Source organism: Protomyctophum bolini (assembly GCF_963924005.1).
Source record: "Protomyctophum bolini genome assembly, chromosome: 17".
NCBI classification, from domain to species: Eukaryota; Metazoa; Chordata; class Actinopteri; order Myctophiformes; family Myctophidae; genus Protomyctophum; species Protomyctophum bolini.
The window spans coordinates 30,027,002-30,052,613 of NC_137878.1; the positions used below are offsets into that span (position 1 = coordinate 30,027,002).

At 41.1% G+C, this 25,612-nt stretch overlaps 1 protein-coding gene across 2 annotated transcripts; it reads right to left on the bottom strand.

The window, feature by feature from the left end:
• Positions 1-1,499: 1,499 nt before the first annotated feature.
• Positions 1,500-3,731, bottom strand: LOC308331515 (uncharacterized protein). 2 transcript variants are annotated; one of them, XR_013965612.1, is made up of 3 exons: positions 3,598-3,731; positions 1,776-2,662; positions 1,500-1,703 (listed from the first exon to the last, which is right to left on the bottom strand). XR_013965612.1 is itself a non-coding variant. In XM_080786978.1 (2 exons), the coding sequence occupies exons 1-2, from the start codon at positions 3,632-3,634 to the stop codon at positions 2,118-2,120; spliced, it is 582 nt and encodes a 193-aa protein (XP_080643104.1). In that variant the 5' UTR covers positions 3,635-3,731; the 3' UTR covers positions 1,500-2,117. The 2 variants fall into 2 exon arrangements, 1 of the variants encoding a protein (XP_080643104.1); XM_080786978.1 differs by having other exon boundaries at positions 1,500-2,662.
• Positions 3,732-25,612: the final 21,881 nt, after the last annotated feature.

Consider the following 25,612-nt stretch of genomic DNA (forward strand, 5'->3'; position numbering starts at 1 on the left):
TGGAGTTTGCTCCCCGTGCCCCCTAGCGTAGGTACCCTTACAAAAAACATGCAGTAATCCTGGTCTAAACTGCCTCCCCGGGGCGCCTGATGGAGGGGAAAGGAACTGGTTGGAATAACGTGTTCCTTCCATGCGCTACGTCCAACCAGGGAAACTCCCCCCTGTCAGGTGTAAAGGAGCAACTTGGACACTCAGGCATGAAGGAACTTCAAGTTCAAGGAAGCATGAGTTCAAGTCCGTTGCTCTCCCCATGTCCCCCATATATGGGGACTAGGTTGGCGGAGGGTGTGTAGAGCCCAGGATCACATTAAATGGTAAATGGTGCATTTATATAGCGCCTTTATCCAAGGCGCTTTACATAGATTGTGCATTACATTCACCCATTCATACACCGATGGCAGCGGAAACCATGCAAGGCACCAACTAGCACATCGGGAGCAATTAGGGGTTCAGTGTCTTGCTCAAGGACACTTCGACAGTAACTCTGGGGGAGCCCGGGTTCGAACTGGCAACCTTGCGGTTCCCATCCAGGCACTCTACCCCTGAGCCACCGCCGCCCCATAATTAGATAATTGACAGTTGACACAGGGGTGAAAAATGTGCACGCATGCACACAGACCCAAGTTATGTTTATGCATGAGACTGTTCAAACCATAGACTATAAAAAAAATTGACAAAGCGTTCCCCGGGTCTAACATGAACGTAAAATGAAGCCTGTCAGTTCTTGTATTGTAAATCGCCATCTTTCTAGAACCGTTTGGGCCCAGCTGGCCCATTGGCTGGCCCAGACAACGAGGCGGGACTTTCCCCCCTTCTTCTTAGTTGGTTTTTATTTTGACTCGAGTGGGTGGGGAATCCCAATCATATAGACTGTAACGGTAGCCACGCCCCTCAGAACATACGCAACTTTATGGTAACCTTTTAAATAAATGGGACCATCATTTTCCAAAAATAATATTATGACATTAGAAATGAGACTTTAAACTAGTGACTGGAAGCAGAAAGTATTCATGACCATGTTTATTAAGGTAATACAGTCTAGGTGAAGTTGGGCCCAAATACAGCGCCACAACAGGCCATTATATGAACTTTCAGGAAATCCCGATTTCCTTGGTGGCTTCACAAAATAATCTGTCTGACTGCCCCCCTGGTTCAAACACATGTATTTAAAATAATACAGTTTCATAGTTTGAAATTAGACATACAATCATTAATGTCACATTATGTTTTGAGTGAAGTACTATTACTCATACAAGAGAAGTTTATTTTATTCTTTATTTTACAGTTTTTCTATTCTTTTTTCCACAGAAACCATTCAAAGAACATTATCTACAGGCGCTCCTTGCTCTCTGTTGATCTCTGTTCAAAGTCTACGAATCACACAAATATGTGATTTAGAAATGACAATTTCTTTCCTGTTTCAGCATTTAAATAGTAAAAAGAAATAAAGATATCTAGTATCTACTATATATCAGTCACACGTTTCATAATGAATGTTCTCATTCTAGTGAATGAGAACATTCACTAGAGTGGCGTATAGTGTAAATAGGTCACAATCGGTTACATATTGTAATCAGTGTGGGTTTCTGGTCCAAAGTAATGACAACACTTTTTATTATCTTTATTGTGACAGCTCACAAAAACACCAAAACCAACTCATTCAGTCAGTCAGTCAGTCAGTCAGTCACTCACTCACTCACTCACTCACTCACTCACTCACTCACTCACTCACTCACTCAGTGACTCACTCACTCACTCACTCGCTCAAAGAGTACAGAATGGAGGTGCATATCCTTAGCCAAAAACACACAGTACATGTAAATTGTAATAACCCAACATCAGAATTGTACCATGCCTGAGGCATATGTTAGGAAGGCCCTCCCTTGTTAATTGTGCAACCCCGGACACTACAATAGATTGATTGTTTTAATAGGATCCGTCATACTTAGTCGCTGTTGTTGTTTCAAGCTAAAGTACTGTATGTCGATTATTCTATTTATCAAGTATAAATCAAGCTCCATGGTTTATGGTTCTGCAGTTATTATTGTGTTTCATTCATTCTGAAGAGATACCAGCTCCTTCAGAATGTCAACACACCTGCACAGCCACACACGTCTCTATCTATTCAGTGTGTCACAACATACAGCAGCAACGTGACCGCAAAACTCAACAGAGATGCTTTCATTGAAGGGCTTCCACTGTGCGTCGTAGTGGACACAGTCGTGGGTGCTGCAGTAGTGGGTGCTGCAGTCGTGGGTGCTGCAGTGGTGGGTGCTGCAGTGGTGGGTGCTGCAGTCGTGGGAGCTGCAGTCGTGGGTGCTGCAGTCGTGGGAGCTGCGGTGGTGGGTGCTGCGGTGGTGGGTGCTGCGGTGGTGGGTGCTGCAGTAGTGGGTGCTGCAGTCGTGGGTGCTGCAGTGGTGGGTGCTGCAGTCGTGGGTGCTGCGGTGGTGGGTGCTGCAGTCGTGGGTGCTGCGGTGGTGGGTGCTGCAGTTGTGGGTACTGCAGTCGTGGGTGCTGCGGTTGTGGGTGCTGCGGTGGTGGGTGCTGCAGTCGTGGGTGCTGCAGTCGTGGGTGCTGCAGTCGTGGGGGCCTCTGTTGTTGGTGGAGCTGCGGTGGTGGGTGCTGCCGTTGTGGGTTCTACTGTTGTGGGTGCTACCGTCGTCTGGACGAAGAGGAAGAGATTAGTCGGTGTATTGTATATGGCATTGTGCGCAATACAAGAAATGCCTCATTTACAAGGGTTGTTATCAGAGAGAGAGAGCTAGAGCGCGTTATGGTAAAAGGATGACAAACCCGTGAAAGGCAGGGACCGCAGAGACTCAGCACAAGATTATTTATGCTTAATTTGTTATTGCACAACGCATTTCGACGTTTGGCATATATTGTATATATATATATATATATATATATTATATATATATATGAAGCAGATTATATGAACAGTTCATTGACTTAATTGTAGAAGTACAAATAAGATTGGTACAATTGAGATTGAGCTCTGGCACAGCCACACAACTAACTTCACTTACTTTATGGAATGAATTCTTAATATACAGGAATAAGACCAAAGCCACACTTAACTTGCTTGTACTGTAGATCTTCTATTTTATTTTTTGCATATAGGCTATAATGTTTCCTCCCAGCAGAGACTAGATACACAGTATAGTAGGCTACATGAATAACTATGTATCTAGAGTGACAAAATAACGCACCACAATAATTATTTACTGCAGTAAAAACAACACTAGCTGCTGTCATTCAATGCAACAAAAAGAGGACTGTGGCCCTATTGTCACCTGTCTTAAATCATTGGTAGATCTGTTACTCTTAGCTAAAAACATTGTTAAGCCATATATGCAGCACAAAATACTGTCATTTTTATTATTTGTATTTATTGAAGATGTCAATTCAATGCCAATAAATAGGGACACCTGGTTGACTGATGAACATTACGCCCCCCCAAAACAAACCACCACAACTCAAATACCAAACTCACTACAACTCTAATACCAAGCATTGGTGAGATCATTATGTCATGAACAATGTGTCAAGTGAGATGCACAACGACAAGAATACTTTATATAGTTGAATAATTACCTGCCCTGCAGCTGAAGCTAGAAGAGCCAACGCACATAGTACCAGAGTCTTCATGGTGTCAAGAAGTGTAGAAGGTGTATCCCTGGAATAGTTATAACACAATGTTCAAACCACAGACGTACGTACGGTCAAAGTATTTCTGACGTCGTTCAAGCCTTTAATGTGTCAGTCTGTCCACACGTCTGTCCTGTCCTACTGAGAAAATACTGTTTTTTTTTGTGCTTTATATAGCAATATGTGTGTGTGGTGGGGGGAGCATGTATTTATGACACATACACCTTGGCCCTGGTACCAGGAACATACCGTTATACAGTCACAACAAACATACCTTGCAGGGTGTGTCGTGTGTGTGTGTGTGTGTGTGTGTGTGTGTGTGTGTGTGTGTGTGTGTGTGTGTGTGTGTGTGTGTGTGTGTGTGTGTGTGTGTGTGTGTGTGTGTGTGTGTGTGTGTGTGTGTGTGTGTGTGTGTGTGTGTGTGTGTGTGTGTGTGTGTGTGTGTGTGTGTGTAAAAAATATATGTACAGATGATCAAGAAAAAAAAAGGAAAGCGTCTTGTGTCATCCTTTGTTGACCAACAGCTGAATCATCTTAGGAGAGTCTGTTGTGGAGAAGAGGCAACATTTGTATTGGGGGTGGACAGAACTTTTCATTTAGGACCCTGTTTTTTCCACACGTTTGTTTAAAGGGCCTTTGTATTTACACTGGGATGGCAGCTGGGAGTCGGACATACTTTTCTTTGCCCACCTGAAGTCAAAGTTGTCAGTGGTAAATAAACAGAGATGGCATGAATGAGGAAATAGCTATAGGGTAAAGATCAAGCACAACAAGCCATACGTGAAGCTATAAAGACACATTCAGCCAAATGTTATCTGCGTGACAAAGTTTGATTAGATGCAAAACAGTGAATTCAGTTGACTGTTTGTGTCCAGGTAGCTCACTCAGTTGAACTCTTGGCTTTGGACCACAAATTCATGGGTTCGATCCCGGGCACCGCCAACTCAGTGTTTGAGTAGCACGGCTTGGGTGTGGCAAGTCGTGCGGGAAGTACTTGGAGCTGATGGTATGTAGGTGTGGCACTCTGGAGAAGTACTGGGAGCTGATGGTATGTAAGTGTGGCACTCTGGAGAAGTACTGGGAGCTGATGGTATGTAGGTGTCACGCTCCACCTCAGCAATCCATCTCCCAGGGGTATAGTGCAGTGTAGGCCACCCTCGACCTATACTTCAGACATCTTAACATTTGTTGTCAAGTGAAAACAAATAACAATTAAGTCACCAAACAAATAACAAGGTTCTGATCATCTCTCTAATAAAATGTAATATTGAGGGGACACAGTTGGTAGTGCTGTTGCCTCACAGCTAGAAGGTACGCTGTGGGTGCTGGCGGCGTGTTTCCTCCTCTGCGTCATCAGTGCTCATACACAAGGCGGGGTTGGCGAAAGGGCCTTTCTGTGTGGAGTTTGCATGTTCTCCCCATGCCCCCAAGCGTAGGTACCCTCACAAAAAACATGCAGTAATCCTGGTCTAAACTGCCTCCCCGGGGCGCCTGATGGAGGGGAAAGGAACTGGTTGGAATAACGTGTTCCTTCCACGCGCTACGTCCAACCAGGGAAACTCCCCCCTGTCAGGTGTAAAGGAGCAACTTGGACACTCAGGCATGAAGGAAGCATGAGTTCAAGTCTGTTGCTCTCCCCATGTCCCCCATATATGGGGACTAGGTTGGCGGAGGGTGTGTAGATCCCAGGATCACATTAGATAATTGACACAGGGGTGAAAAATGGGTTACAAAATCGTGGGATAAAAATCTAATCTTGGCTGTGGCTGGTTGAGCATGTCACTGATGAATGCATCATTTTTTCATTGATTCATTGAATCGTGATCATTAAAATCCTCAGTGTCCATTTATTAATTAATGAATGGAATTGTCTCTTGCGCTTCCTCTGTTGCAGGGCACAGAAGCAACAGATGAAGATGTTGGACAACATTTAGACATTGTTCAGATAGCTATACACACGTGACACCCCAAACATTGCCCCTCACATCATATTGGCTCTCTTTTATTTTAGCCTGCTGTAGTCCAAGGGATCCTGCATGGTATCATCACTCTACACAGCTCTACAGGTAGCCTACTGTAGAGCTTGCACGTGTGGTGTACTATGAATCATATAGCATATTCATAACTAGTGGTTAGTCATAATTGTACATATAACTTCTTAACTTGCAAGCCATTTCTCCCTTCATCTCCCACAATGCCTTAAACTAACGTCTATTTGCATATCAATTGTTCCACAGGCAGGAAGCCAATCTATGGCTGAGAGACAGTGACTCCAAATTGTAGGTTTCACCCTTTGACTTCTCAAGATAATTCTTGGCGAGTGAGCTTTGATCTGATATTATCTTTAGGGTCTCAAAATAGACCACCTGGGGTTTTGACCTTCCTGTTTGATTGTTAAGTGAAAGAGCTATTATTTAGGGTCGGGGGCTACAGTTTGCTCTATGCATTTTATCACACACACACACACACACACACACACACACACACACACACACACACACACACACACACACACACACACACACACACACACACACAAGGGACAAAGGTGACAACCCACTGCATGTTATAGATGTATAAAGAGATGTTTTGGGAGGATTGGTTGGGAGTTAGAGAACGGAGGAGACCTGGACAGGTCTTGACCTGGCCTTAATGTGCGATACTTTGAAAAGATGACTTTGCTATGCTTGTAACCTGATGTAACTATGGGAGATGCCTCGTTTGAATAAAAGAAGGACTTTGCCTGGAAATTGCAACTCATTTCGTGCTACATTAGGAAAATAAGGTAATTATCCACGGACCCCTGTAAGAAATGATACAACACACGCATGCACACAGACCCAAGTAATGTTTATGCATGACACTGTTCAAACACATGTATTTAAAATAATACAGTTACATAGTTTGAAATTAGACATACAATCATTAATGTCACATTATGTTTTGAGTGAAGTACTATTACTCATACAAGAGAAGTTTATTTTATTCTTTATTTTACAGTTTTTCTATTCTTTTTTCCACAGAAACCATTCAAAGGACATTATCTACAGGCGCTCCTTGCTCTCTGTCGATCTGAAGACTGATGTGCTCTCTGCCCAAAGTCTACGAATCACACAAATATGTGATTTAGAAATGACAATTGAAATGACAATTTCTTTCCTGTTTCAGCATTTAAATAGTAAAAAGAAATAAAGATATCTAGTATCTACTATATATGAGTCACACGTTTCATAATGATTAAGAAAATTCACTAGAGTGGCGTATACTGTAAATATAGGTCACAATCGGTTACATATTGTAATCAGTGTGGGTTTCTGGTCCAAAGTAATAGGTCATGACAACACTTTTTATTATCTTTATTGTGACAGCTCACAAAAGCACCAAAACCAACTCAATCAGTCAGTCAGTCAGTCAGTCAGTCAGTCAGTCAGTCACTCGCTCAAAGAGTACAGAATGGAGGTGCATATCCTTAGCCAAAAACACACAGTAGGCTACATGTGGCTCTCCCTTGTTAATTGCGCAACCCCGGACACTACAATAGATTGATGGTTTTAATAGGGTCTGTCATACTTAGTCGCTGTTGTTGTTTCCAGCTAAAGTACTGTATGTCGATTATTCTATTTACCAAGTATAAATCAAGCTTCATGGTTTATGCCTGGTTCTGAAATTATTGTGTTTCATTCATTCTGAAGAGATATCAGCTCCTTCAGAATGTCAACACACCTGCACAGCCACACACGTCTCTATCTATTCAGTTTGTCACAACATACAGCAGCAACGTGACCGCAAAGCTCAACAGAGATGCTTTCATTGAAGGGCTTCCACTGTGCGTCGTAGTGGACACAGTCGTGGGTGCTGCAGTCGTGGGTGCTGCAGGCGGCGGAGCTGCAGTCGTGGGAGCTGCGGTGGTGGGTGCTGCGGTGGTGGGTGCTGCGGTGGTGGGTGCTGCAGTAGTGGGTGCTGCAGTCGTGGGTGCTGCAGTGGTGGGTGCTGCAGTGGTGGGTGCTGCAGTCGTGGGTGCTGTGGTCGTGGTAGCTGCAGTCGTGGGTGCTGCAGTGGTGGGTGCTGCAGTTGTGGGTGCTGCAGTGGTGGGAGCTGCAGTAGTGGGTGCTGCAGTTGTGGGTGCTGCGGTTGTTGGAGCTGCAGTAGTGGGTGCTGCAGTGGTGGGTGCTGCGGTGGTGGGTGCTGCAGTTGTTGGAGCTGCAGTGGAGGGTGCTGCGGTGGAGGGAGCTGCGGTGGTGGGTGCTGCGGTGGTGGGTGCTGCAGTCGTGGGTGCTGCAGTGGAGGGTGCTGCGGTGGTGGGTGCTGCGGTGGTGGGTGCTGCGGTTGTTGGAGCTGCAGTCGTGGGTGCTGCAGTGGAGGGAGCTGCGGTGGTGGGTGCTGCAGTGGAGGGTGCTGCAGTCGTGGGTACTGCTGTCGTGGGTGCTGCAGTCGTGGGTGCTGCAGTGGAGGGTGCTGCAGTCGTGGGTGCTGCTGTCGTGGGTGCTGCAGTGGAGGGTGCTGCAGTCGTGGGTACTGCTGTCGTGGGTGCTGCAGTCGTGGGTGCTGCAGTCGTGGGTGCTGCAGTCGTGGGGGCCGCTGTTGTTGGTGGTGCTGCTGTTGTTGGAGCTGCGGTGGTGGGTGCTGCCGTTGTGGGTTCTACCGTTGTCTGGATGGAGAGGAAGAGATTAGTCAGTGTATTGTATGGCTACATGAATAACTATGTATCTAGAGTTACAAAATAACGCACCACAATTTACTGCAGTATACAACACTAGCTGCTGTCATTCAATGCAACAGAAAGAGGACTGTGGCCCTATTGTCACCTGTCTTAAATCATTGGTAGATCTGTTACTCTTAGCTAAAAACATTGTTATAACCATTTAAGCCCTATATACATGCAGCACAAAATACTGTCATTTTTATTATTTGTATTCATTGAAGATGTTAATTCAATGCCAATAAATAGGGACACCTGATTGACTGATGACCATTATGCCCCCCCCCCCCCCCCCCAAAAACAAACCACTACAACTCTAATACCAAACTCACTACAACTCTAATACATTGGTGGATCATTATGTCATGAACAATGTGTCAAGTGAGATGCACAAAATAAAGGTATCTGAATCTGAATCTGAAACAACGACAAGAATACTTTATATAGTTGAATAATTACCTGCCCTGCAGCTGAAGCTAGAAGAGCCAACGCACATAGTACCAGAGTCTTCATGGTGTCAAGAAGTGTAGAAGGTGTATCCCTGGAATAGTTATAACAACACAATGTTCAAACCACAGACGTACGTACGGTCAAAGTATTTCTGACGTCGTTCAAGCCTTTAATGTGTCAGTCTGTCCACACGTCTGTCCTGTCCTACTGAGAAAATACTGTTTTTGTTTTTCTTTATATAGCATTATGTGTGTGTGGTGGGGGGAGCATGTATTTATGACACATACATCTTGGCCCTGCATGGTGCCAGGAACATACCTTTACAGTTATTGGGGGTGGACAGAACTTTTCATTTAAGACCCTGTTTTTTCCACACGTTTGTTAAAAGGGCCTTTGTATTTACACTGGGATGGCAGCTGGGAGTCGGACATACTTTTCTTTGCCCACCTGAAGTCAAAGTTGTCAGTTGTAAATAAACAGAGATGGCATGAATGAGGAAATAGCTATAGGGTAAAGATCAAGCACAACAAGCTATACGTGAAGCTATAAAGACACATTCAGCCGAATGTTATCTGCGTGACAAAGTTTGATCAGATGCAAAACAGTGAATTCAGTTGACTGTTTGTGTCCAGGTAGCTCACTCAGTTGAACTCTCGGCTTTGGACCACAAATTCATGGGTTCGATCCCGGCACCGCCAACTCAGCGTATGAGTAGCACGGCTTGGGTGTGGCAAGTCGTGCGGGAAGTACTGGGAGCTGATGGTATGTAGGTGAAGTACTGGGAGCTGATGGTATGTAGGTGAAGTACTGGGAGCTGATGGTATGTAGGTGAAGTACTGGGAGCTGATGGTATGTAGGTGAAGTACTGGGAGCTGATGGTATGTAGGTGAAGTACTGGGAGCTGATGGTATGTAGGTGAAGTACTGGGAGCTGATGGTATGTAGGTGAAGTACTGGGAGCTGATGGTATGTAGGTGAAGTACTGGGAGCTGATGGTATGTAGGTGAAGTACTGGGAGCTGATGGTATGTAGGTGAAGTACTGGGAGCTGATGGTATGTAGGTGAAGTACTGGGAGCTGATGGTGTAGGTGATGTACTGGGAGCTGATGGTGTAGGTGAAGTACTGGGAGCTGATGGTGTAGGTGAAGTACTGGGTGGTGTAGGTGTGGCTCCCTCAGCAATACATCTCCCAGGGGTATAGTGCAGTGTAGGCCACCCTCGACCTATACTTCAAACATCTTAACATTTGTTGTCAAGTGAAAACAAATACAAATGAAGTCACCAAACAAATAACAAGTCACCAAGATATCTGGATATAAACTACCATTTATTTGACAAAGGTGACAAGAAGGTATACAAGGAGAGAGAAGTGCTATAGGGGGTGAGTTGGAATCTGAAGAGATGGCAAATAATACAGGTCATTATTTGGTGTTGTTGTAGCCCAATAGCACAATCCTCTCGCCTAATCAGTTCTATGATACAAATTATGTCATTAAACTAAAGTAACCTTGAACAGTTGAAAGCTAATTGGGGACATTTCTATCAATATGATAAGATGAGGATATAATTTATGAACAGTAAAATCTTGCAGGTGTACCACTAGAACCAAATGTGTTCCATTTGTATATTCTCAGGGTTAAATGAACACTCTGGATGTCATGGTGGTGTAAGGTCCTTGATCAGATGAGAAACCTGTCGTGGCTGTTTCCCTGCCTGTCAAAAGGTTCACCGGTATGTTTATGTGTCTTGTTATTTCCCCTGCTGTACTTCCCTGTCTTCAGTTAGTTGTCCGTGCCATTATAAATAAAAAGCATCGGAGGAACATTTCATTGAGTGTTGGCATTCTTCTACTGTCTTTACCAAAAGAATGGTGTGCGGGCCCTACCTCCTTCCATAATTGCCTTATTGGCCCTGCACCCACTGTCGAGGTGCGTGTAAATAGGTATGCTCATTCTTCTACTTTCGGTCATTGAACTCTGTCTTCTGAGCCATGTAGGACTACCCTGTAAATTTGTGTTATTTGTTAGTTCACATTCTTTCAAGTTTAGTTGGTTCATGCTGGATAAGTGCACGTTGCTGGTTTGTGATATTGTTGGTCAGCTTATTGCAGCTGTTCACCCAGATAAATCTGTTGGTCAAGCCAGTAGGCTGGACTGCAGGCCTTCATAAAAAATTCTGCTTCTGTAATCTGTTACAGATTAGAATCTGTTAGATTTTAAACATTTGTGACGGAAGTTCTTTGTTAGCCTCCTGGGAGTGGGTGCATGCAAACTTTCACGTTGATTTTATCAACAGTAATCAACCTATTGGGTTCTGAGAGGGGGTGGGACTAAAAGTGAAGTGCCAGCAGGATGTATCAGCATTTACAGTAACCCTGCAAAAACAAGAATAGAAGGTTAGTTTTTGGAGCTGAGTATTTCTACCTTAACCAGCTGACATACAATACAGTGGGCACAGCGAGTCAACTAACACACTAGCCTGGCTGGAATAGAATACATTTTATTGAGACATTTCTCATACACGTTTCTGAGTGAGTATGGACGCTATCAAACTGTAATGAAAATGGAATAGTATAGTTAAAGAATAGGAGGTTTAATAGTGACGTGGTGTTTTTGCACAGTGCTTCAGGACCCTACTGCTATGAAAGCTGTTGAGTAGTAGAGGTGCTCAGGACAATGGGCCTCATGCGCCAACCGTTCTTAAGAAGTTCTTAAGAGGAAGTTTGTTCTTAGGCCCACTTAGGAAGTTTTTAAGAAGGTTTTGGGATCTCTCAATCTTTTCTTAGCTGTCATTTGTTCGTAGGTAAGAACAGAATCTAAGCACACTGTGGAGCACTCTTAGGGTGCCTTTTTTGTTGTGTGCAATCTGCAATCTGAAAACATAAAGTAAAAACAGCGCCCTCTGCATAATGCTCAAAGTTTGGTCTGCAGGACCTCAAGGGGTCCTTGAGGAAGTTCCAGGCAGTCCACGGCAAAATATTGAACATTTTACCACTTTAATCCCATTTTATACTTAAAATAGCCAATCTACAAGCTCACAAACGCGTTCCATTACTGACCATTTTGAGCTTGTAGATCTGCTATTTTCAAACATTTTGATAAATCTTCAAAACATTTCCCTAGCAGAAAATATTTTCATATGGGGGTCTGCAGAATGCATGTCAATTTGGGGGTCCTTGACATGAAAATGTTTGAGAACCACTCGTTTAGACTAGAGTTTACAACCAAACTCATGCAAACGCACAATACCCACCAAATAACCCCCACCCCGCCCGCCATCATCCCCCCCCACACCCCCACCCCATATACCGACAGCCACCACCTCCATTTTCCTGTAAGATACCTGGCTGCAAGCCCCCCTATCCACCCTTGCACCACCATATCACCCTCAACACCCTTATTTCCTCACAATTACATACTGTACCAAGCAGTTGCTGCCTTAAAGCCCATATCCACCCTCCAGTGCTAAAATGTTTTATAGCCTATCCACTACTTCTGAACATGACCTATGGATAATATGCCAAGTGGTGAAAGTTGACTATTGTGAGATAAATAATAAAATACATTCATGAATATTGAAAATATATAAATATTGAAAATTATTTCTGTTCACTTCAGTACCTCCTGCAGTACTATTGATTTTTAATGTTTGGAGTCTGGTGTTCCACCATATTTAGACTTTAGTTTAGGTATTCTTGACTTCATTCAACTTTATTTCTGTGAGGTCCTGTAATTTCTGTGTGCTGCAATCACACACAGGTGTGACTGCAGGTAAGGCCATGGAGTCATGCAAAACCACACCCACCTGGATGAACACAGGTAGGAAAGTGAATTCCCAATGCCTTATATGGGATTGGTGGGGCTGTTCCCTATGGTAATTAAGATGCTAATTAGGATATGTGGGGTGTCTACCTATAATAATTTGAATGAACTGGCACACCCCTTGGATTTGGATTCATCGTCATAAGAACATGCTTGTTTCATTCTTGCCTCTCTTACTTCAAGAACGGACGATTAAAGCATTACTCAAGCTGCTTACACTTTATTCACATAACACTCGAGCACGTTCACTCTCCTGCCCTGGTGTTACACTCTAACATGTCCGTGCGGAAACACGTAGCCAACTAACAATCATATTGTTACATCCTTTTTCTTTTGTTTTGAAGTGTAAACTCTTATTCAAATAGAAAAATGCAATAACATCAACAACATCACTTAACCGAAAATAATGTCACCTCATCTGTAAGTTCTCAACAACAGACATTAGTAAAACACTATTTTGTTCATCAACAACTGAAAAGAAATCATTCTCTGAGCAAGTTACTTTTTTTTCCTTTCAGTCCAAAGTCACAAAAGTCAATTTTTTTCCCTTTATTCCTTTTTCTTTTGTAAGTCCACCCAAAGTCATCTGTTGTCACTCCGTACCGTCAAAGTCCTAGTCACATATCAGCGTGTATAGTCCTGCAAATACTTTGGCCTAACAGCAGGTCGGCCAGACCTGGTGGTCACAGTCTGTTGTGTGTCACTCATTACTCTGTCAGGGGTCGTAACAGTGTCCGGTGCCGTGTGAGTGTCAACAGTCACTGTACGGGCTGTCACACTATGGTACTGTGCCCTGCTCAGATGATGCCGATTCCTCCGTAGAACACCTCCATTGTCCAGTCGTATTGAGTAGGACCTGTGGTCAACAGGCTCCACCACTGTAGCCCTCCTCCAGGTCGTGTGTGGTTCATATGGCTGAACCCTAACACGGTCCCCCTTGTTAGGGGGGACCTCATTCCCCACCTCAAACTCCAGGCGGTACTGCTTTTGATTCCTTGGATTTCTCACCTTCACCTTGTATTTTCCAAGTAGAAGCAGTCTGGTCTTGTTGTACATTACTAGCACTGTCTTTGTGCTCTCCAGCTGAGTATCAGGACTCAATAGATTTACAGGGATGACATTACAGCTAGCTCCACAGTCTATCTGAAACTTGACCATCTCCTTGCCGATCAGCATCCCTGCGAAAAGCTGGCTGTTCTTCACTTTGTCATCTCTGGCCTCATTACCAGTCACTGTCATTATCCCTGCAGTGGTGATAGCCATGATGTCCTCATATTCTTCAGTATCCTGTTCAGTTACATGGTGCACTGGTTTTCCTTTGTCTCTGCCTTTATCCTGTCTGGTTTTACATTGGATAGCAAAGTGATTTTCTTTACCGCACTTTTTGCAGCGTTTTCCAAAGGCTGGATACTTGTTCTTGTCCCTTTCATGTGTGTCTCTACAGAATTTTGCGTGTTTTTTATCCTGTTTCATCATGTGCACTTCTTCAACTGTGTGTCCTGCCAGAGTCCTACTATTTTCATGTGACAGTTCAGTAGCTCTGCACAGCTGTAGGCACTTATCCAAATTCAGGTTCTCCTCCCTGAGCAATCTCTCCCTCAGTCCAGAATGAATAATGCCACATACTATTCTATCAAGTATGAGTGAGTCTTTTATTTCTCCAAAGTTGTATGTGCTGGACAACATTCTCAACTCAGTGACATATTTATCAATATTTTCATCCAGACCTTGATTTCTCATGAAAAAACGATATCTCTGCACTGTTTCATTTACCTTGGGGTTGCAATGTCCATCAAATCTCTCAATCATGTCCTTTATTGTCCTCCTGGCTGCAGTCACATCACTCATTAGAGTTTCACACAGTTCCCTACCAGTCTCTCCAATCAGGTAGTAAAACAGTTTAACTTTTGTTGTTTCTTCTGCCTCTGGCGGGACCGTACCCAAGTTCCCTCAGCCCCCACACATTGCAGATACCAAGTTACAGCAATGACACTACTGGGGTCTAGTCTATCTACTTTGTTATATACAATGCTCCATAACAACACAGTGAACTCCAGGTATGTTTCCATTGCATAGTTTTCTCATCAACATAGAGTACGATTTTGGGCATGTCAGTATAGGCTAAGAAGAAAGGACAATTGCTGAGCTTGTAGATCGGCTTTTCCCCAAAAATAAGTTTTGATAAGTAACTTGTTTTAAAATGTGTAGCGCAGTGGCATAGAGTAGACAATATATGACACGTCAAGAGTCTATTAGTACTGTAGGCTATACATAAAACATTAATGCAAATGTCGATCACATTCACAAGCTGGCATAGTGATGCCCCCGGGTGCAGATAGCTGCTGTACTATCATGGTTATTGGTGGTGAAGGCAATACTAATGTTAGTCTGGATATATCAAATCCAGTGTTGAGGATCACACAAGAATAGCATGCACTTTACACCCAAACCAGACAATTAATTAAAAGGTTTCGTCTGCTTGAGGTGTAATGCAACTTTAAACAAAATAGCAGACAGTGGCACGCCACTGATACAAATCTGAACTCATCTTCTCCTCCTACAGTGAGTGTCAACCACATTAATCCCCATAGCCGACACTGGCATGGCAAAGATGTTTTTCATACCAATCGTTGCATAGAAGCATCATGGTTTTGTTATGCGTACACACCCATGGTACGAGTAAGACGCGCAAACGTGGGAAGCGAACGCAGCTCGTACATATTTGGGTTTTGGACGTATAGCTGCTTTGGGGACTCCTTATATGGTTATGGCTGAGTCATGGTGAAGTAACAGCGGGACAGACACTTGCATCAATCACAAACAAATCACTCAGCTCCATATATGGGCACAAAAGCGGGACAGACAGACACACAGACAGACAGACATGATCTGCTAGGTCTCATAGTAAGTGCTCACTGCGTTCGCAACTATGCCAAGAGAACTCATAAATCAAAACAAACGCACACGCAGTCAAGTTGTCTACCGATGTTAACCATCTCAAACCCTCACCCTAACCTCCCACGGGACAGCACACCTAAACCTAACCGTAACCCTCTCCCAACCCTTAACGCACCCCTCACCAACCTTAATCCGGTCGTCTTAACGCACCCCTCACCAACCTTATGTCTAACCAAAAGATGCCTCCCGAGCCACTTCCAATGTGATTGAACTAGCCATTTTGTTTCTTAACTTTGTGTCTTTTATGTTTATGGGTCCAAAACATGTCGGTCTGTCTCTGCCCCAAAAAGCAAGAATTTCAAACCAACAAAACGTATACAGTATTTAAGAGTCTGTTTAATTATTTAATAATTTCGTTTTATGAAGGTTTACAATTAATACTGTGAATTAATTGCACTAGCAAAGTGTAACTTGCAGTGAGGACGGAACGTTTGTTCTAGCCCAGGTTCTCTGGGGTCCCAATATAAGGAGCGCAGCTTCCGGTTCCCCTCACGGCCAAGCTACACCGGGCATGTGTGCGTTTGACGTAAGCGCACTGCGCGCACAAAGTATGCGTGCGAAATGCCCCGGCTACACCAGATCTGTGGTGCGCGGCAGATTTGTGTGGGACCTTCCGGGAGGATATATAGATACGCGCGCATGGGGGCATACGCACGTAAAAGATTTAGAACCGATCCTATTTTTAGAGCACGCGTCAGTTACATTCTGGAAAGAAAAGCTACACTCGTTGCTCCGTCTTTATCCCTGTTTATTCAGGTTCAGTTTTGTTAATGAGGTACTTAGCACCCCTGAGACCCGTAACAGAGGCTTGTCATGTCAGCTGTCAATCACTCAACTTAATTTATTGGGCTGTAAAACAATATGCCCATTTTGACCTATTTTGTTTTTCTTGCAAATATTTGATGCTGCTGCTTTAGATTCTACCAGCAGAGGCCCACAGCAGAGCATACCCTGCTCTACGCAGGGTATGGCAGCATCCTGGGTCCTCAGGCCTTCAGGAGGCTGAAACCCTGTACTGGCATAAGCCAGTTGGATGGCCTCCACAATCCACCGGGAAAGCCATACTTTAGTAATAGGGTTTCCTTTAGCTCCGGCACCCCATGTCACAAAAACCTTCCTGAAGGGAGATGTCTTGGTCATGTACAGTCTGAATATTTCTTATCAATGGTCTTTTGTCAGGTGTGCGCTGTGAACAAGTGTGACTCAGCCAAATTTAACCAGACAAGGAAGGTAAAATATATATATACAAGGAACAAGGAACTGAACATTTTTAAACTTTATTGTTTTGATTTCCCAGAGTACAATTATACTCTGGGAAAGGAAAAAATCCTAGGACAGTTCCGTGAGTGCTGGCATTCTCTTGTTTAACAGGTTCTTCCCAGAACGTGCACCCGATAAAAATCAGAGACATTAAGATGAATTGCAGCCGTGCCTGCTTCCTTGATTTAGAAGTGGGGTGACAACGCCTACTGACTTCGGATGGCGATTACAGTCGAACGATATGGACTAACAAAAGTCTGCCTGTGGTGTTTTAATCGGATAGGTCCAGAGATCATGTGTACCAACTTCTGTGATATTTGGATAAAATCTGTACTTATTACACTAATATACTTATATACACTATTACATAACATTTATTACACTTGCACTTATCGGATTGAGGGAACATAGGGCTGAGGGAACATAGGGTCTGTTTTGAAATCGGAGAACATACTAGGGCTGAGGGAACATAGGCATGACCCCACAGACAGGTGGGGTACATGGGTTATCCAGCACACAGACAGACAGGTGGGGTACATGGGTTATCCAGTGTGTGAAGGAGAAGGAGACATTGGATGGAGAGAATGTTTGCATATTAATGTGGCTATTATTTTTTTTAGCAAAGGTTTACTGCACAATATTTTTTTCTACAAAGTATAATACTGTATGTATTGTATACCTACTGTACATAATGTGTATAGGCTCATAGAAATTGTTACTGGACAACAAGTTGAAGAATGGTGCATTAAGACATTGGTTTGTGGATGACTGTATACTGGAACAGACAATTCAATTCAATTCAAAGGGCTTTATTGGCATGAGAAAACATACGTTTACATTGCCAAAGCAGAAAGAACAAAACAACAGTACAGCAATACAATCAAAACAAAAATTATGTACTTTGAAGGTCAGAATCTTCAATAGATCAACTTCTGTGTACCAAGATAACTCGATGCAGGTATAGTGCAGGAATATAGACAATGATTAGTCTTTAGGGTGGTTGTGTTCCATTTGATATCCTTCTCCTATCACAGCAACTCACAAATCTTGCTGCTGTGTTTGCACAGCACAAGTACAACAATGTACTTCGCCCAGCAGATATGGGAGTTTTTTGTCATTGGTCATGTTTTCAAAATCTCCGTGTGTGGTTGTAATCTGTGGGAAGTATGTGTCTCTGATGTCTTGGTACAATGGACAGATGGTTAGGAAGTGTAGCTCGGTTTCCACTTCGTTTAGTGTGCAGTGGGTGCATAGTCTGTCTTCTCTCGGGATACAGGTCTGCCTATGACGGCCTTTCTCGATCGCGAGACTGTGCTCACTGAGTCTGTACCTAGTTAAGATTTGTCTTTGTTTTGGGTCGGTCACGGTGCTCAGGTATTCTGCCACTGTGTATTCTCTGTTTAGGGCCAGATAGCATTCTAGTTTACTCTGCTTTTGTGTTGCTTCTTTCCAATGTGTCAGATAGTTTTCCCTTTGCTGTTTTATAATTTGGTTTAGTCCAATGGGTTTTCTATCTCGTGGCTCTGTTTGTGTTTGTGCCCGGAGTTCCAGGGCCAGCTGGCTGAGGGGGCATCTCTCTAGAGTTTCACTGTGTGTGAGTGCCTTGTTATGGAGTGCATCTAGGTCACTTTCTTTTAGGTGGTTGTAGAACTTAAGTGCTCTCTTTTTTATTTTGATTATGAGTGGGTATCGTCCTAATTCTGCCCTGCATGCATTATTTGGTGTTTTTCGCTGGGTACGGAGAATGGATTTGCAGAATTCTGTGTGTAGGGTCTCGGTTTGGTGTTTATCCCATTTTTCCAGGTCATGGTTTGCTAATGGTCCCCAGATCTCGCAACCATAGAGGGAAATTGGTTCTATCACCGAGTCCAGTATTTTAAGCCAGGTTTTAATTGGGATGTCTATTTTGATGTTTCTTTTGATGGCATAGAATGCCCTTCTTGCCTTGTCTCTCAGGTCCTTTACAGCTTGGTTGTAGTTCCCTGTGCTGCTGATGTTTAGGCCAAGGTAGGTATAGTTTTTAGTTTGTTCTAGTGGGATTGTATTTAGGAAAAATTGGTGGTTTTGGCGGCTGGGCCTTTTTTGAAATATCATGATTTTAGTCTTGGTTAGGTTCACTGTCAGGGCCCATGTCTGGGAGAATTTGTGTAGGAGATCAAGTTGCTGCTGTAGTCCTTCTTAAAAAATAAAAAACGATGGGTTATAGCCCATGTTTTTTGAAATTTTGAAAAAAAAAAGTTAGCCTCGTTTCTCATCATTTTGGACCATGGGCTATAGCCCATATCATACGGCATACTATAGCACGCCGTTTTTCATAATTTTGGAGGATTTGAAAAAAATGAAAAAATAAAAAAACGATGGGTTATAGCCCATGTTTTTTGAAATTAAAAAAAAAAAAGTTAGCCTCGTTTCTCATCATTTTGGACCATGGGCTATAGCCCATATCATACGGCATACTATAGCACGCCGTTTTTCATCATTTTGGAGGATTTGAAAAAAATTAAAAAATTAAAAAACGATGGGTTATAGCCCATGTTTTTTGAAATTTTGAAAAAAAAAGTTAGCCTCGTTTCTCATCATTTTGGACCATGGGCTATAGCCCATATCGTACGGCATACTATAGCACGCCGTTTTTCATCATTTTGGAGGATTTGAAAAAAATGAAAAAATGAAAAAACGATGGGTTATAGCCCATGTTTTTTGAAATTTTGGGAAAAAAAGTTTGCCTCGTTTCTCATCATTTTGGACCATGGGCTATAGCCCATATCATACGGCATACTATAGCACGCCGTTTTTCATCATTTTGGAGGATTTGAAAAAAATGAAAAAATGAAAAAACGATGGGTTATAGCCCATGTTTTTTGAAATTTTGAAAAAAAAAGTTAGCCTCGTTTCTCATCATTTTGGACCATGGGCTATAGCCCATATCGTACGGCATACTATAGCACGCCATTTTTCATCATTTTGGAGGATTTGAAAAAAATAAAAAAAATAAAAAACGATGGGTTATAGCCCATGTTTTTTGAAATTTTGGAAAAAAAAGTTAGCCTCGTTTCTCATCATTTTGGACCGTGGGCTATAGCCCATATCATACGGCATACTATAGCACGCCGTTTTTCATCATTTTGGAGGATTTGAAAAAAATTCAAAAATTCAAAAACGATGGGTTATAGCCCATGTTTTTTGAAATTTGGAAAAAAAAAAGTTAGCCTCGTTTCTCATCATTTTGGACCATGGGCTATAGCCCATATCGTACGGCATACTATAGCACGCCGTTTTTCATCATTTTGGAGGATTTGAAAAAAATTAAATAATGAAAAAACGATGGGTTATAGCCCATGTTTTTTGAAATTTTGAAAAAAAAAGTTAGCCTCGTTTCTCATCATTTTGGACCATGGGCTATAGCCCATATCATACGGCATACTATAGCACGCCGTTTTTCATAATTTTGGAGGATTTGAAAAAAATGAAAAAATAAAAAAACGATGGGTTATAGCCCATGTTTTTTGAAATTTTGAAAAAAAAAGTTAGCCTCGTTTCTCATCATTTTGGACCATGGGCTATAGCCCATATCATACGGCATACTATAGCACGCCGTTTTTCATCATTTTGGAGGATTTGAAAAAAATAAAAAATAATAAAAAACGATGGGTTATAGCCCATGTTTTTTGAAATTTTGAAAAAAAAAGTTAGCCTCGTTTCTCATCATTTTGGACCATGGGCTATAGCCCATATCGTACGGCATACTATAGCACGCCGTTTTTCATCATTTTGGAGGATTTGAAAAAAATGAAAAAATGAAAAAACGATGGGTTATAGCCCATGTTTTTTGAAATTTTGGGAAAAAAAGTTAGCCTCGTTTCTCATCATTTTGGACCATGGGCTATAGCCCATATCATACGGCATACTATAGCACGCCGTTTTTCATCATTTTGGAGCATTTGAAAAAAATGAAAAAATGAAAAAACGATGGGTTATAGCCCATGTTTTTTGAAATTTTGAAAAAAAAAGTTAGCCTCGTTTCTCATCATTTTGGACCATGGGCTATAGCCCATATCGTACGGCATACTATAGCACGCCATTTTTCATCATTTTGGAGGATTTGAAAAAAATGAAAAAAATAAAAAACGATGGGTTATAGCCCATGTTTTTTGAAATTTTGAAAAAAAAAGTTAGCCTCGTTTCTCATCATTTTGGACCATGGGCTATAGCCCATATCATACGGCATACTATAGCACGCCGTTTTTCATCATTTTGGAGGATTTGAAAAAAATGAAAAAATTAAAAAACGATGGGTTATAGCCCATGTTTTTTGAAATTTTGAAAAAAAAAGTTAGCCTCGTTTCTCATCATTTTGGACCATGGGCTATAGCCCATATCGTACGGCATACTATAGCACGCCGTTTTTCATCATTTTGGAGGATTTGAAAAAAATAAAAAAATAAAAAAACGATGGGTTATAGCCCATGTTTTTTGAAATTTTGAAGAAAAAAGTTAGCCTCGTTTCTCATCATTTTGAACCATGGGCTATAGCCCATATCATACGGCATACTATAGCACGCCGTTTTTCATCATTTTGGAGGATTTGAAAAAAATAAAAAAACGATGGGTTATAGCCCATGTTTTTTGAAATTTTGAAGAAAAAAGTTAGCCTCGTTTCTCATCATTTTGGACCATGGGCTATAGCCCATATCATACGGCATACTATAGCACGCCGTTTTTCATAATTTTGGAGGATTTGAAAAAAATGAAAAAATAAAAAAACGATGGGTTATAGCCCATGTTTTTTGAAATTTGGAAAAAAAAAGTTAGCCTCGTTTCTCATCATTTTGGACCATGGGTAATAGCCCATATCGTACGGCATACTATAGCACGCCGTTTTTCATCATTTTGGAGGATTTGAAAAAAATTCAAAAATTCAAAAACGATGGGTTATAGCCCATGTTTTTTGAAATTTTGAAGAAAAAAGTTAGCCTCGTTTCTCATCATTTTGGACCATGGGCTATAGCCCATATCATACGGCATACTATAGCACGCCGTTTTTCATCATTTTGGAGGATTTGAAAAAAATGAAAAAATAAAAAAACGATGGGTTATAGCCCATGTTTTTTGAAATTTGGAAAAAAAAAGTTAGCCTCGTTTCTCATCATTTTGGACCATGGGCTATAGCCCATATCGTACGGCATACTATAGCACGCCGTTTTTCATCATTTTGGAGGATTTGAAAAAAATGAAAAAATGAAAAAACGATGGGTTATAGCCCATGTTTTTTGAAATTTTGAAAAAAAAAGTTAGCCTCGTTTCTCATCATTTTGGACCATGGGCTATAGCCCATATCATACGGCATACTATAGCACGCCGTTTTTCATCATTTTGGAGGATTTGAAAAAAATGAAAAAATAAAAAACGATGGGTTATAGCCCATGTTTTTTGAAATTTTGAAAAAAAAAGTTAGCCTCGTTTCTCATCATTTTGGACCATGGGCTATAGCCTATATCGTACGGCATACTATAGCACGCCGTTTTTCATAATTTTGGAGGATTTGAAAATAATGAAAAAAATAAAAAACGATGGGTTATAGCCCATGTTTTTTGAAATTTTGAAAAAAAAAGTTAGCCTTGTTTCTCATCATTTTGGACCATGGGCTATAGCCCATATCATACGGCATACTATAGCACGCCGTTTTTCATCATTTTGGAGGATTTGAAAAAAATTCAAAAATTCAAAAACGATGGGTTATAGCCCATGTTTTTTGAAATTTTGAAGAAAAAAGTTAGCCTCGTTTCTCATCATTTTGGACCATGGGCTATAGCCCATATCATACGGCATACTATAGCACGCCGTTTTTCATAATTTTGGAGGATTTGAAAAAAATGAAAAAATAAAAAAACGATGGGTTATAGCCCATGTTTTTTGAAATTTGGAAAAAAAAAGTTAGCCTCGTTTCTCATCATTTTGGACCATGGGCTATAGCCCATATCGTACGCCATACTATAGCACGCTGTTTTTCATCATTTTGGAGGATTTGAAAAAAATGAAAAAATGAAAAAACGATGGGTTATAGCCCATGTTTTTTGAAATTTTGAAAAAAAAGGTTAGCCTCGTTTCTCATAATTTTGGACCATGGGCTATAGCCCATATCATACGGCATACTATAGCACGCCGTTTTTCATCATTTTGGAGGATTTGAAAAAAATGAAAAAATAAGAAACGATGGGTTATAGCCCATGTTTTTTGAAATTTTGAAAAAAAAAGTTAGCCTCGTTTCTCATCATTTTGGACCATGGGCTATAGCCTATATCGTACGGCATACGATAGCACGCCGTTTTTCATAATTTTGGAGGATTTGAAAAAAATGAAAAAAATAAAAAACGATGGGTTATAGCCCATGTTTTTTGAAATTTTGAAAAAAAAAGTTATCCTCGTTTCTCATCATTTTGGACCATGGGCTATAGCCCATATCATACGGCATACTATAGCACGCCGTTTTTCATCATTTTGGAGGATTTGAAAAAAATTCAAAAATTAAAAAACGATGGGTTATAGCCCATGTTTTTTGAAATTTTGAAAAAAAAAGTTAGCCTCGTTTCTCATCATTTTGGACCATGGGCTATAGCCCATATCGTACGGCATACTATAGCACGCCGTTTTTCATAATTTTGGAGGATTTGAAAAAAATGAAAAAATAAAAAAACGATGGGTTATAGCCCATGTTTTTTGAAATTTGGAAAAAAAAAAGTTAGCCTCGTTTCTCATCATTTTGGACCATGGGCTATAGCCCATATCGTACGGCATACTATAGCACGCCGTTTTTCATCATTTTGGAGGATTTGAAAAAAATGAAAAAAAAAAAAAACGATGGGTTATAGCCCATGTTTTTTTTAATTAAAAAAAAAAAAGTTAGCCTCGTTTCTCATCATTTTGGACCATGGGCTATAGCCCATATCATACGGCATACTATAGCACGCCGTTTTTCATCATTTTGGAGGATTTGAAAAAAATGAAAAAATGAAAAAACGATGGGTTATAGCCCATGTTTTTTGAAATTTTGAAAAAAAAGGTTATCCTCGTTTCTCATCATTTTGGACCATGGGCTATAGCCCATATCATACGGCATACTATAGCACGCCGTTTTTCATCATTTTGGAGGATTTGAAAAAAATGAAAAAATAAGAAACGATGGGTTATAGCCCATGTTTTTTGAAATTTTGAAAAAAAAAGTTAGCCTCGTTTCTCATCATTTTGGACCATGGGCTATAGCCTATATCGTACGGCATACTATAGCACGCCGTTTTTCATAATTTTGGAGGATTTGAAAAAAATAAAAAACGATGGGTTATAGCCCATGTTTTTTGAAATTTTGAAAAAAAAAGTTAGCCTCGTTTCTCATCATTTTGGACCATGGGCTATAGCCCATATCATACGGCATACTATAGCACGCCGTTTTTAATCATTTTGGAGGATTTGAAAAAAATTCAAAAATTCAAAAACGATGGGTTATAGCCCATGTTTTTTGAAATTTTGAAAAAAAAAGTTAGCCTCGTTTCTCATCATTTTGGACCATGGGCTATAGCCCATATCGTACGGCATACTATAGCACGCCGTTTTTCATAATTTTGGAGGATTTGAAAAAAATGAAAAAATAAAAAAACGATGGGTTATAGCCCATGTTTTTTGAAATTTGGAAAAAAAAAAGTTAGCCTCGTTTCTCATCATTTTGGACCATGGGCTATAGCCCATATCGTACGGCATACTATAGCACGCCGTTTTTCATCATTTTGGAGGATTTGAAAAAAATGAAAAAATAAAAAAACGATGGGTTATAGCCCATGTTTTTTTTAATTTAAAAAAAAAAAGTTAGCCTCGTTTCTCATCATTTTGGACCATGGGCTATAGCCCATATCATACGGCATACTATAGCACGCCGTTTTTCATCATTTTGGAGGATTTGAAAAAAATGAAAAAAAAAAAAACGATGGGTTATAGCCCATGTTTTTTGAAATTTGGAAAAAAAAAAGTTAGCCTCGTTTCTCATCATTTTGGACCATGGGCTATAGCCCATATCGTACGGCATACTATAGCACGCCGTTTTTCATCATTTTGGAGGATTTGAAAAAAATGAAAAAAAAAAAAAACGATGGCTTATAGCCCATGTTTTTTGAAATTTTGAAAAAAAAAGTTAGCCTCGTTTCTCATCATTTTGGACCATGGGCTATAGCCCATATCGTACGGCATACTATAGCACGCCGTTTTTCATCATTTTGGAGGATTTGGAAAAAATGAAAAAATAAAAAAACGATGGGTTATAGCCCATGTTTTTTTAAATTTTGAAAAAAAAAGTTAGCCTCGTTTCTCATCATTTTGGACCATGGGCTATAGCCCATATCGTACGGCATACTATAGCACGCCGTTTTTCATAATTTTGGAGGATTTGAAAAAAAATGAAAAAATAAAAAAACGATGGGTTATAGCCCATGTTTTTTGAAATTTGGAAAAAAAAAAGTTAGCCTCGTTTCTCATCATTTTGGACCATGGGCTATAGCCCATATCGTACGGCATACTATAGCACGCCGTTTTTCATCATTTTGGAGGATTTGAAAAAAATGAAAAAATAAAAAAACGATGGGTTATAGCCCATGTTTTTTTAAATTTTGAAAAAAAAAGTTAGCCTCGTTTCTCATCATTTTGGACCATGGGCTATAGCCCATATCATACGGCATACTATAGCACGCCGTTTTTCATAATTTTGGAGGATTTGAAAAAAATGAAAAAAT

Coding starts and splice junctions, on each gene's coding strand:
- LOC308331515 (XM_080786978.1), bottom strand. CDS start 3,634: ATGTGCGTTGGCTCTTCTAGCTTCAGCTGCAGGGCAG. Junction 2,663..3,597: donor TAGCTTCAGCTGCAGGGCAG/GTAATTATTCAA, acceptor CTCTTCGTCCAG/ACGACGGTAGCACCCACAAC.